The sequence below is a fragment of the Lynx rufus genome, unplaced genomic scaffold, assembly GCF_022079265.1.
Source record: "Lynx rufus isolate CCGP_SWC_20201006 ecotype Redwood Valley unplaced genomic scaffold, mLynRuf1.p SCAF_1, whole genome shotgun sequence".
NCBI classification, from domain to species: Eukaryota; Metazoa; Chordata; class Mammalia; order Carnivora; family Felidae; genus Lynx; species Lynx rufus.
In genome coordinates, this window is record NW_025814823.1 from 91,309,883 (window position 1) to 91,323,508 (window position 13,626).

Genomic DNA, 13,626 nt, shown 5'->3' on the forward strand with positions numbered 1-13,626 from the left:
TTCATCAGTTAGGCCAAACTGGTTTTTAATATTCATGGGATAAAAGGACAAGGTCATCTACTGAAGGCCGATTGATGTTGTGAGAGACAAAGTCCATGTGAAGCTTAGCTTCTGGCCTCAAGCACAGGGAGACAAGATACTACATGCAGGACAGTAACAATCTTTATGAGGTTGCAATACCAGTGAAAGGCTTCAGCTCATAAGAGATAGTACCAGGCTCTCCTGGAAGGCTCCCTGGGCTGGCGTAGCCTTGGAGCAGACACTTGAAGCACAAGTTGGAGGGAGATGATCCCATGTCACTGGAAAACATCTCATTTGCAATGGCCAGTGTCTGGGGAAATATGCTGGGAAGCGGGATAAGCCTCTCTTTCAACATTCACTGAGCTGAAGTCAACTACCCAAGTTGTTTCAATTGTTTGCAAAAAGCTGGCCCCTAGTGGCTAATTAGTGCTGGATGGAAGTTGCCTGTGAGGAAGGGGGATCGTGTCTGCTGGGAGTCCCACCTGCAGAGAAGAGGCCCTGGAGGGTGAATTCCCAGACAGAGTCCTGATTTCCTGACTGCACCCAGGGTGGACTCTGCCAGCCTGGTCCTGCATCTGGTTCTATGGAGGAGAGGGCACTAGAGGCCCCAGATGATGCTGAGCTTTAATTTATGAGTTCAGAATTTCATGAGTTCATATCCTATGGGTGCCTCACATGCAAGAAACCACAATAAAGGCTGATTCTGCCCAGGCCCCTGGAGTAAACTCCTTTCACTGTCTCCCCTACAGTCCCCTTATGTAGTCGGCCTGTGAAAAGTAATGCAGGGAGCCAGTGAAGATTCAGTAGAAGGTGGTCTGCAGAAGTAGGAAGATTAAAGTTCTGAGGCTCTGGTAAATTGACCAGCATATAACCTCTCATACCGTAACCAGTCTGACCCAGACCAAGGCCTTTCCTCTTTCTGTTCACACCATGACACTGACATTTTAGAGGATTCTTTTCCCCTTTAAGGCAAATTTGCTGTATGGTGAATGATGGCTTCTGCCCTAAGATGAATTGATGGGAACCATGTGGATACAGAGTGATCAGAGTCTGTACCATCTAGTACATTCACTGACGTCCCTCTGTCTTCATCCTCCTTCTCATACCCAACCTTTAACTGAAAGTTGAGGGAGAGAGGGACTGAGGAATAAAACCATACCCCAAAACATGGCTCTTTCCATTCAACCCTGATGCCTCTTTGGGTGCTAGAATTCAGTGAAATGTTTCCATGTTCCAGAGTAAATTTGTCAGTATTCTAGATCCCTAGATGTAAATTCTACTACTCTGATTTTTTGTGTCTAGGAATGTCCGCTTTCCAGTTTCCCATTACACTTGCCTACCACATCATCAATGATTTTTCAATACATGATTATTTGGGATGAAGAAAAGGTCTACTAAGCATTGTAGGGGATATGCCCATGCATAATCTATGGTACTTTCTTGAATAAGTGCATTGTGTAATAACCATATGAGACATGTATGCAGATAGATATGGGCAATGCAAAAAATATGATGAGCCTAAAATGGTCCTATAACCTTAAACACCAATGTTGGTCTGTTATATCTCGAACATTTGCACTAAACTACTTCTAAAGTCAAACTCCTAGTTCAGGAAGATACATCAGGTTTACCACATATAGTCCGGTTTCCATCAGCACCAACATACATTAGGAAGTTCACATGCTATATCTGAGAAGCACTATATTGTGTGCTCCATAAATGTCTGTGGGATGTGATCAGTAAATGGGTTCAGGGAAATGCACAAATATTCCAGTCTTAAAAAAATCTGGGGAGTCTTCCAGCAGAGAATGAAGGAAGGAAAGAGAAGGAAAATAGGAGAGACAAGTCATGGAACAGATGAATATGTGAGTTGATGACAAAATTGTAGGTATAGGTTGAGGCCAAATCATGTTAGACATTTTATTTGAAGGTAATATTTGGATTTATCCTGGCCTCTTCAATGTTTTATATAAGGACTGACTGAAAAAATACAATCAGTGATTTAGGATGATCAGACAGATCCTGTGTGCAGGGTAAAAGTGTAGGGAGAAGCAGGAGGCAGTCAGATTTACCATAAGGCTGTTGCTGTGGTCAAGGTAAGAGTTGGTCACTGTTAGGACCAAGTCAGAAAGGAGCTGATGGTGAGAACAATGAGTACTGATTAGCACTCAGTCCTATTGGAGTTTGGGGATTGGAGATTGAAGGAGTTTGAGAAAGGAGAGAAGCGAGGGCAAGAAGGCCAGTGAGGGGAGGAATATTGAAGATTGGCCACTGGAGATTAGATGAGTGCCCTCTGGACACCAGGAAAGAGGAGGTGGGAACTTTCTTGTGGGTTCTGAGCCCTCAGGTATAGAGTAGAAGAGGCTAGGACTCCTGGACACTTGGCCCCATGGAGTAGAACAAACTCTGGGCTTTGAATCAGAAGTCCTGGGTCCCAATCCAAATTCTATAATTAATTCATATTTTCATGTCCCTAAGATGCTATAGTAACTCTGGACACTTCAGCATCAAGGGATCCTAATTCCCTTAGCCCATTTTTAAAAAGGGTTTATATATTTATTTTGAGAGAGACAGAGAGAGTGCAAGCAGAGGGGCAGAGACACAGGGAGAGAGAGAATCCCAAGCAGGCTTCACACTGTCAGCACAATGGAGCCCGATGCAGGGCTCCATCCCACAAACCATGAGATCATGACTTGAACCAAATTCAAGAGTCAGATGCTCAACTGACTGAGCCACCCAGGTGCCCCTTCCCTTAGACCATTTTGACTTGAAGGGATACCAAGAGTTCCATGAGGAAGTCTAGCTACTATCTGAAGTTTCCTGACTCCCATTCTGAGCAAAAAAGCACCAAAAATTTAGAATGGTAGTGAGGGAGAGTAGTGTACAGGTAGGGTTCTGAACTGTAAGAGATTGGGAGATTGACTTGAGCCTAGGATAGAGGGAAAATTACCTAACTCAGTAACAACCAGTGACCCTGAGAGTCAACAGGACCATTCTGTAACCAACAATTACTAGTTGTACAGCCTTGGTAATGATAACCTTTCTGTGACTCAGTAAATTGTGGATAATTTTAACATCTCCTAATGTGAAGCCAAGAGGGCATTGATTTAGAGCCAGCTCTAAAGTCCTCTGAAATTCCCGGACCATTGTGGTGGCCACTGTCTCATGGGCTTGCTGGAATCATCCCAAAACTATCCAAATATGTCTTGTCCTGAGTTTTTGGTTGTTAGTAAAATGAGTGTTTAGAATGAGCCCTTTTTATAATTAACAAACGTAACAGTTTTAGGACTTACAAGCAACTATCGGCCTCATTAAAAGCATGAGCATGATCATGTATCATTAATTGGAGGAATAGTCATGAGTGAGTTTATATCTATCTGGGACTCAGTTTCTCTGTTAATAAAATGAAACAATGTATAATAGCCAAAAATCTTCTAAACTCTAAAATTTTCTAGAATTTGAGATCAGTTTCCTTAAGGCTCCCTTCATATCACGATTTCTCAGACTGTAGATGAAGGGATTGACCAGGGGAGTCACCACTGTGAAGATGACAGTGGCCACCGTGTCTTGGACTGAGTAGGAGGATGAAGGGTGCATATAGACCCCCAGGATTGCCCCATAGAAGAGGGACACCACAGTGAGGTGGGATCCACATGTGGACAGGGATTTCCTTATTCCATGGGCAGATGGCAACTTCAGTACATTAGAGAGGATATACGCATATGAAATGAAGATACATGTAAATGGTGTCAGAAATATCAGTCCACCCACAGTGAATACCATCAGGTCATTGATAAAAGTATCAGAACAAGACAGCTTTAGAACTGCATAGGGGTCACAGAAAAAGTGATGCACAGTATTGTTGAAACAAAAGGTGAGTCGGACCATGAGAAGAGTGTGTAGGAGAGCATGCAGGTTTGTAATGACCCAAGAGACCACCACCAGAAGGATACAGAGTTTGGGCTTCATGATCATGCTGTAGTGGAGTGGGCAACAGATGGCTACATAACGGTCATAGGCCATCACACTCAGAAGGAACCCATCCATGTTGATGAAAGTGATGAAGAAGTAGATCTGGGTCATGCATTCCACATAAGAGATAGACTTGCTTCCCAGTATGTGATTCAGCAGCATCTTGGGGATTGTGACTGATGAAAAGCAGATGTCGATGCAGGAGAGGTTAGCCAAGAAGAAGTACATGGGGGTATGGAGATGACTGTCACAGCTGATGGCCAGGATGATGAGAATGTTCCCAATGATGGTGACCAGGTACATCCACAAGAACAGCCCAAAGAGAATCTCTTCCTGCTTTGACTGCCCAGAGAGTCCCAGGAGAAGGAATTCTGTGACCATAGTCTGGTTGTCTCTATCCATGTCTGCAGGGGAGAAAATATCATCATAGGGTTAGATCATATGTCAACATTTGAGCAAATATATTTTGGAACCACTTTTCCATTTGGTTGAGAATTACCTAAAGCTGAATAGTCTTTTTGACACTTTACTATTACAGGTTTACAGAAAAACCCTGGTTAATTTAAGAGTGTTTAATTACCAGTGGCTATAGTTTTATTTATTCTACTCTTATTTACTGAGTACCATATACAGATACTTTCATGTATGGTATTTAGCCTCATCTAATAATTGAGATATTTTATTTCACTTAACATATAAAAGAACTGAGGCTCAGGGCAGTTAAGTGATATTTCCAAATTCATGAGACAAGTTAGATATCCAAATTGGGTGAAATGCTTTTTTCTGTATGGTCTTTTTTGATTCGCTAACCATTTATTGTAAAAACTTAACCATGTGGCAGGTTCTGCACTAAATGCTGTTTACAAACCTGCAAATGTTATCTGTGGCATTTATATTTTCCCAAATTATGGAAAATTTGTTGGTTTTGAAAGACCTAGTTGGTGGTTTGTCCCTAAAATTTTAGCTGCTTTTAAGTTGACCTAAGCATAGATCACAGCTGTTGGGAAGGCTGACCTAAGCACACTGTTCAGGTTGCTGTGTGAAACATTCATCTGATTTCTGATAGAAGAACAAAGACAGATATATTTTTGAAAGTGATACACTCATGTGTGTATATATATGTATGTGTGTGTGTGTGTGTGTGTGTGTGTGTGTGTGTATAACCTTGGATGGTGAGTAATTTGTTCTGTGAGTGTTCTGCAAGACAAGCAAACATTTCTAATAAATTTTAACTTAATAAAGGAGCAATGTCTTGCAATACAAGTAGTGCATAAAGCCAAATGTCACATGATCACAACTGACTGAGCCAATGGTTCTTGAAATTCGCTTTGATATATGAGTGCTTTGGAATATAAGCATGTTTCTGAAATGATTTATGCTCGCAAACCAAGGTTTTACTGTGTGTATATGTATGTATACACACACACACACACAATAATTTAGTCAGATTATTTTTGCTATTGGACAAAAGGGATTTACTGATTGGTAAAGCAAATTCATGTGGTACCTCCAGCAGATAATCCCCGCACTAAGAAATCATTATAGGGAGGGAGGAGTCAAGTAAAGCACTGTGAATGAAATGTCCCTGGAAGAATTTATGGTATTGGAATAGTGAAGGAGAGGGAGTGCATTTGTTAGTCATGAGAACAAAGGCTTGAGGCAAAGGGAAGAAAGAGAGGCACGAACTGCTTTGTGATATGACTTGATTGCTAGGCCAGAGGATGTTGTAGGGAATATTCCTAGGAATTGGTTGTAGGATATATATAAAATGGAAAATCTCCATAGTGAGGTGCCTGCCACTGAGATTTCAATCCATAAAATCAAGGGAAAAGTGCTGAGACTGGAGGTTGTTTTTTACCTGGACTATTTCCCAGGACACAGGTAGGTAAAAGAGTACTAGACAGAAGCTCGAAGATGCTCCAGAAGGAACCTGGTTAATGTGGACTGGAGACATTGAGGGGTGAGGGAGACCCGTCATCAAGAAGACAAGAGACTGGCTGGGCAGCGGGTGTGAATATTCTGGTCTCAAAGACAGATAGTTTCCCATAATGGAAACAGAGGAGAAGATAAAAAAGAGGGATAACAGGATATCAAATGAGATTCTTCCTGTCATCTTTGAATTGCTACAAAGGCCAAATAGTGAGTAAAACAAGCTCAGAGTATCCCATGCTTCCTTGTTGTAGAGTTTCCCACTTCCAGCATTGGGAATGTAGGTTACAGCCAAAAAAAAAAAAAAAAAAAGAATTTTCCAGTTTAAACCTTCAAATTGAGACTCCCCAGGAAACCAGCCACATTTTAGTAGTCACCCACTGAATTCCTCTTACTATGAGTGGATATAGTGGGAGGAGGTAAGGTAGAGAGTAGGGGCAGCATGGGAGGGGCTTGAATGTCTGCCAGAAGAGTCTCTGTTGTGAGGAGGAAGGGGCAGCTCTTGGCCTGAGCTTCTGGACAGGATTTTTAGGAGCCTGCAGTCACTGACCCTAGCGCCACTAACCTGAGCTGTCTCCTTCGTCTCCCACTGCTGCTTTCCTACGTCCTCCTTGGAAACGTGCCTGCTCTGTCCTGCAGTGGGCAGCACATCCTGAAAAGGGAAAGGCTTGTATGTGTCAAACCAGGACACATGCCCCCTTTGAACTTGGTCAGGTGCAGAGGGATTTCGTGTATCTGCTTATCTGCGTGTTTGTGTGCACGTGAATCTGTTGTTGGAGGTCCCATGCCCTCACCTGCTTTTCCAGCCCTTCTTACCTGGCTGTCCTCTGCTGCTGTGAGATGTGGTCATGGTACCCCCATCTCCACTGGCTCCTTGCTTGACGCTGGATGATACAAAAGTGTCAGCCAGGGCTGAGGACTGAGGAATCTTTGCTGTTCTCCTAGGTCTGGTGTGGATGATTGGGAACAAACAAGCAGATCTTCCTTCCCTGGAGATTAGGACTTTCTTAGGGATCAGGGCAGAAATAGCTGCCAAGGTTGGGTGTCCCCAGGGTGGATTCCCCATAGAGACACACATTTTAAGTGTTTGTTTTTCATATTCTGTCCAGACACAAAAAATAGGAATGAGAGAGACTGGAATCTTGTTCAAATACTTGTTACACAATTTTGGATACTCACATCCTCCTTTCTTAGTCTGTTGTCTGTCTAGGAAATCAGTGACAGGAAGAGTGGGAGGTATGCTTTGTGATGATCAACTACATAATATACATAAACATTTAACCAATTAAGAAACTATGAAAAATGTAACAACCACCATAACAGAAAAAGTCAAAAGCTCTTAAAAATACAAGAAAAAATTTACTAATTTACACTTTTATTAAAATACTTTATTATGCCTTTCTCAAAACTTAATGATTCTAGTAGGCAAAAATCATGTTAATCAGAGATTTGAATTACCAAATTTAAAGTATGATCTAGTAATTTTAAATAAGTATATATACACATATGCACAATTACACATACATAACATTTTTATATTAATTATATATAAATAATTCCCTGAACCCAGGGAATATTAACTATTATTGAATATCTTATTGGTTATAAGAAAATTTGGGCACCTGGGTGGCTCAGTCAGTTAAGTGTCCGACTTCGGCTCAGGTCATGATCTCACAGTTTGTGGGTTCGAGCCCCACGTCAGGCTCTGTGCTGACTCTCAGAGCCTGGAGCCTGCTTTGGATTCTGTGTCTCCCTCTCTCTCTGCCCCTCTCCTGTTCATTCTCTGTCTCTCTCTGTCTCTCAAAAATAAATAAACGTTAAAAAATTAAAATAAAACTCTTAAAAATTTTCTGAAATCTAAACTTTGGAGACCACATTCTCTGGTCATAAAATAATAAAATTAGAACTCAACAAATATAATACAGAAAGAAAACGAGTTTTTGCTTGATTATTTTAAATTTAAGTATACTTTATATAGAGTAAAAATAATCTATTTTAGAGTACAGTTCTGCAAGTTTTTGACAAGTGCATCTAGTGTTGTGACCACCATGATAATCAAAATACCAAACGGTTTAATCATCCTTCAAAATTGCCTTGTGTCCCTTTGTAGGTAACCCCTACCCAAACTCCAGCCCCCAGCAATCATGATATAAGTATATCAATATTGCTGTTCATTTTCCTGTTAAGTAATATTTAATTGTTTTGATGTACCAGCATTTGTTAATCCATTGATTAGTTCAAGGACATTTGCACTGTTTTCTGTTTGATGGATTATGAATAAAGCCACTATAGTTGTTTGTATACAGGGTTTTCTGAACATAGCTTTTTATTTTACTTAAATAGATATCTAGAAGTATTGTAGACTGAATGTTTATGTCCCCCAAATTCATATGTTGGAGCCCTAACCCCACTGTGGCTGTATTTGGGGGGGGGGGGTGTGTCTAAGCGAGTACTTAAGGTTAAATGAGGTCACAAGAGTACAGCCCTGTTTTTTTCAAAAAATTTTTTAATGTTTATTTATTTTTGAGAGAGAGAGACAGAGTGTGAGTGGGGGAGGGGTAGAGAGAAAGGGGGACAGGGGATCCAAAGGAGGCTCCAGGCTCTGAGCTGTCAGCACAGAGCCCAACATGGGGCTCGAACCCACAAACCGTGAGATCATGACCTGAGCTGAAATCAAGAGCCGGATGCTTAACCAATTGAGCCACCCAGGCACCCCAGGGTACAGCTCTGTTCTGATAGGATTATTGTCTTAGAAAAAGAGACCCCAAAGAACTCTCTTCCTCTTTCTGCACAGAGGCACTGAGGAAAGGTCATATGAGGACAGTGGAAAGGTAGTCATGGGCAAGCCAAGAAGATGGCTCTCCCCAGACACTGAATCTGCTGGAACCTTGATCCTGAACACATAACCTCCAGATCCATGAGGCAATAAATTCTGTTCTTTAAGCTACCCAGTCTGTGGTGGTGTGTGATGGCAGGACACCTGACTAATAAAGCAAGTGTATGTATAACTTTTTAAGAAACTCCATTTTCCAAAGTAGGTGTACCATTTACATTCTCACCAGCAATGAAAGTGAGTTGCTATTGCTCTGCACATCCATGATCTTTTCAGGGTTTGGTTTTTAGCAATCTAAAGGGCATGTAGAGTGATTTCATTGCAGTTTTAATTTGCAAGTCTGAATACTAATGAGGCAGGGCATCTTTTGCCCATACATCATCTGGGGTCAAGTGGTCTATTCAAATCTCTTACCCATTTGAAAAATTGAGCTGTTTTCTTATTTTCAAATTTTCAGACTTCTTCACATATTGTGTTTATTAAGCATTTATCAGATGTAGCGTTTGCAAATATTTTCTCTGAGTTTGTGGCTCGTCTTTTCATTTTCTTAAAAGTATCTTCAAAGAGCAAACATTTTACATTTTTCTGAAGTCTGATTTATAATTTTAAATCGCATTATGGATCATGCTTATGTTGTCAGACCTACAAAATCTTTGTCTAACCTACGATCACAAAGATTTGTTCCTATGTTTTCCCCTAGAAATTTATAGTTTTTGTTTTACATTAATGTCCATTATCCATTTTGAGTTAATTTTGTGTATCATGTGAGATAAGGATCTGTTTAATTTTTTTTTACTCTGCCTATCAAAATATTGCAGTTTATTAAAATATTGTAGTTTATTTATTAAAGAGATTATCTTTTCCACATTTAATTGCTTTGGCACCTTTTTCTAAAATCAATTTAACATAGATGAGTGGGTCTATTTCTGAGTCTATCATGTTCCATTAATGTATGTGTCTATGCTCTGGTCAAAACTATTGTAACTTGATGTTAAGTCTTGAAATCAGATAGTGTGAATCCTTCAACTTTGTTTTTCTCAAAATCGTTCATTTGCCTTGCCATATAAATTTTACAAGCAGTTGTTAATTTCTAAAAAAATTTTTAAATAGTCCATCAAATATTTTTATTTGACTTGTGATAAATCTGTAGGGTATTTGGAGAGCAGTTGGTTTCTTTCTAATATTTAGTCTTCCAATCTGTAAACATTGTGATAGTTTCCATTTCTATGTCTTCTTTGATTTTTTTCAAAAACATTTTATAGTTTTTAGCATAGAGACTTTGCATGCACTCAGTCAGTTAAGTGGCCAACTCTTGGTTTTGGCTCAGGTCATGATCTCATGGTTCGTGGGTTCGAGCCCTGCATCAAGCTCTGCACTGACAGCCCAGAGCCTGCTTGGGATTCTCTGTCTCCCTCTCTCTCTGCCCCTCCCCTGCTCATGTTGCTCACATGCTAGCTCTCTCTGTCTCTCAAAAAAAAAAAAAAAAAAAAAAGACTTGGCATATGTTTTAAAATTTAGACTTAAGTAGTTCATGTGTTTTGATATATTATAAATAATACTTTAAAAATTGTTGATTTCCAATTATTCATTGCCAAGATATAGAAATCTGATTGATTTTTATGTGTTGTATCCGATGACCTTGCTAAACTGTGTTCTAGGAGTTTTTTGTTTTCTTGTGAGATTTGTTTTTGTATATTTCTTGGAATTTTGTACCTGGGCAGTAATGTTATCTACCAATGGGTTAGCTTTATTTTCTTCCTTTTCAATCCGTATGTATTTTTTCCCCTGCTTCACTGCACTGGCTAGGACTTCCAGTACAATGTTGAATAGGAGTGGTAAGAGTGTATATCTTTGCCTTGTTCCCAGTCTTAGAGGGGAGAACATTTAGTCTTTAACCATGAAATGTGGTATTGGCTTTAGGCTTTGTATAGAAGCCTATAGCAGGCTGAGGGACTTCGCTTCTATTTGGAATTCACTGAGCTAGTTGGGTTTTGAATTTTGTCAAATGCTTTTTCTGCATCAACTAATAAGATCATATCATTTTTATTCCTTAGTCCATTTATATGATAGTTATATTAATTGGTCTGAGGTTCTTCTTTTCTGTAATGTATTTGTCAGATTTGAGTATCAAAGTTACTTACGCTGGCCTAATACAATGAGTGGGAATAAGTTCCATCTTCCTGTATTTTCTGAAAGAGTTTGTAGAATACCAATATTGTTTTTTCATTCAGTGTTTGATGGAATTCACCAGCACAACCATTTAGACATGGAGTTTTATTTTTGGAAAAGTTAAAAAAAATTTTTTTTTAATGTTTATTCATTTTTGAAAGAGAGAGAGAAACAGAGAGAGAGAGAAAGCACAAGCAGGGGAGGTTCAGAGAGAGAGGGAGACGCAGAATCCGAAACAGGCTCCAGGCTCTGAGTTGTCAGCAATTCAGATCATGATCTGAGCTTAACTGACTGAGCCACGTGGGCACCCCTCTTTTTGGAAGATTTAAAAAAAAATTTTTTTTAATGTTTATTTTTGACACACACAGAGAGAGACAGGGCATGAGCGGGGGAGGGGCAGAGAGAGAAGGATACACAGAATCCAAAGCAGGCTCCAGGCTCTGAGCTGTCAGCACAGAGACTGACATGGGGCTCGAACTCACAGACCGCGAGATCATGACCTGAGCTGAAGTCAGACACTCAACCGACTGAGCCACCCAGGCCCTCCTTCTTTTTGGAAGATTTTTAATGAAGATTTCAATTTCTTTAATAGAAATAGAGCTGTTAATAGTTTTGTTTTATTGGGTCTGTTGTGGTAAGCAATATATATATATATATATATATATATATATATATAGCTGGAATTTGTCCTTTTTACCTAAGTTGCCAACTTATTAGCATAGAGTTTTAATTGATATTTCTTTATTTTCCTTCAAAAGTCTCCAGGATGTGTAGTTATATTAACTCTATTATTCCTTATATAATGTGTTTTCTCTCTCTTTTTTAATTTTTTTAATGCTTTTATTTCTTTTTGAGACAGAGACAGAGCATGAGCAGGGGAGGGGCAGAGAGAGGGGGAGACACAGAATCCGAAGCAGGGTCCAGGCTCTGAACTGGCAGCACAGAGCCTGACGTGGGGCCCGAACTCACGAACTGTGAGATCATGACCTGAGCTGAAGTCGGGCGCTCAACTGACTGAGCCACCCAGGCGCCCTTCTCTCTTTTTTTGTAATTAATCTTGCTAGGGTTAACAAATGCGTAATTTAACTGAACCTACTTTTGGTTTTATATTTTCTTTTCTTAGTCTGTATCTCACTGATTTCTGTTTTCAGCTTTATTATCTCCTTCATTCTAGTTCTTTTGGATATATTTTGCGTTCTTTTTTGCCCCTATATTTTTAAGCTGGAAGCATGGATCATTGATTACAAACTTTACTCCTTTTTTTTCTATTGTATCATTTTAAAGTTACAAATTTCCCTCTAAACATCCCACACATTATGATACAATTTATTTTCTTTTCCTTTTTTTTACCTCGTAAAAATCCATTCTAATTTAATGACAAATTGGGAAGCAAACACATGCTCTCTTTTTTTCTAGTTTTATTTTGAAATAGTTGATATACATCACTGTATAAGTTTAAGGCATACAGCATGATGGTTTGATTTACATATATCATGAAATGATTTCCACAGTAAGTTCAGCTTACATCAATCATATCGTATAGATACAATATAAAGATATAACTTATTTTTATTATCATCCAGTTGAAAATAGTTACTCATTTCTATTCCATTTTTTGAGAATTAATTTTTCACCAATTGGTCTTTTTTTAAAAATGCTAAAGAATATTCTTAAAGTGGAGGGGAACTAGTACCAGAAGGGAATTTGGTGCTTCTGTAATCAAAAATAAGAACAAAAATAGTAAATATCTGAGTAAATATAATAGAGAATTTCTCTACCCTTTGTTCTTTAAATGTGTATGGTGGATGAAAGCAAAAATTATAACAGTGACTCGTGATCATCAATATTAAAGACTTTTGCTCTGCAAAAGACTCTGTTAAAAGAATGGAAAGCCAGGTACAGGTACCTATGGGGAAAATATGGACATCACACATCTAACAAAGGACTTCTATCTAGGATATATACAGAACATCCAAAACTCAAAGGTAAAGCGAATTATTCCAACAAAAAATGGGCAAAGGAGTTGAACAGACATTCCACCAAAGAAGGTATGTAGATAGCAAATAAGCACATGAAAAGTTGCTTAACACCCTTAGCAATTAGAAAAATTCAAACTTAGATCCCTTTGAAATAGCATTACACACCAACACCAAATGCTTGTGAGGATGTGGTGCAACTAGACCTACATTGCAGGTGTGAATCCAAAACATTACAGCCATGATGGAAGATGGCTTGATAATTTCTTGCAAATTCAAATATGGAGTTATGTATGACACGTGATTCTCCCTTTTAGGTATTTACCTGGAGAACAGAAACACAAAGCCTGTATGCTAATTTTTACAGTAGCTTCACCCATTCAATGGAATTCCACTCAGCAATAAAAAAGGAACAAACTGGGGTGCCTGGGTGGCTCAGTTGGTTAAGCATCCGACTTCAGCTCAGGTCATGATGTCATGGTTCATGAGTTCGAGCCCCACGTTGGGCTCTGTGATGACAGCTCAGAGCCTGGAGCCTGCTTCAGTCTCTGTCTCTCTCTCTCTCTGCCCCTTCCATGCTCGTGCTCTCTGTCTCAAAAATATATAAACATTAGAAAAAAATTTTTAAAGGAAAAAATTATGGATATATACAACAACATGGATGAATCTGTTGAATGAAAGAAAGCAAGACTGAAAAGGTTACATATATTATAATTCCAACTATAT

At 39.3% G+C, this 13,626-nt stretch overlaps 1 protein-coding gene across 1 annotated transcript; it reads right to left on the reverse strand.

Moving 5' to 3' along the window:
- Positions 1-3,462: 3,462 nt before the first annotated feature.
- LOC124514852 (olfactory receptor 1361-like) lies at positions 3,463-6,772 on the reverse strand. Its single transcript, XM_047083174.1, has 3 exons — positions 6,739-6,772; positions 6,488-6,574; positions 3,463-4,397 (listed from the first exon to the last, which is right to left on the reverse strand). The coding sequence occupies exons 1-3, from the start codon at positions 6,770-6,772 to the stop codon at positions 3,463-3,465; spliced, it is 1,056 nt and encodes a 351-aa protein (XP_046939130.1).
- Between the last annotated feature and the right edge of the window lie 6,854 nt (positions 6,773-13,626).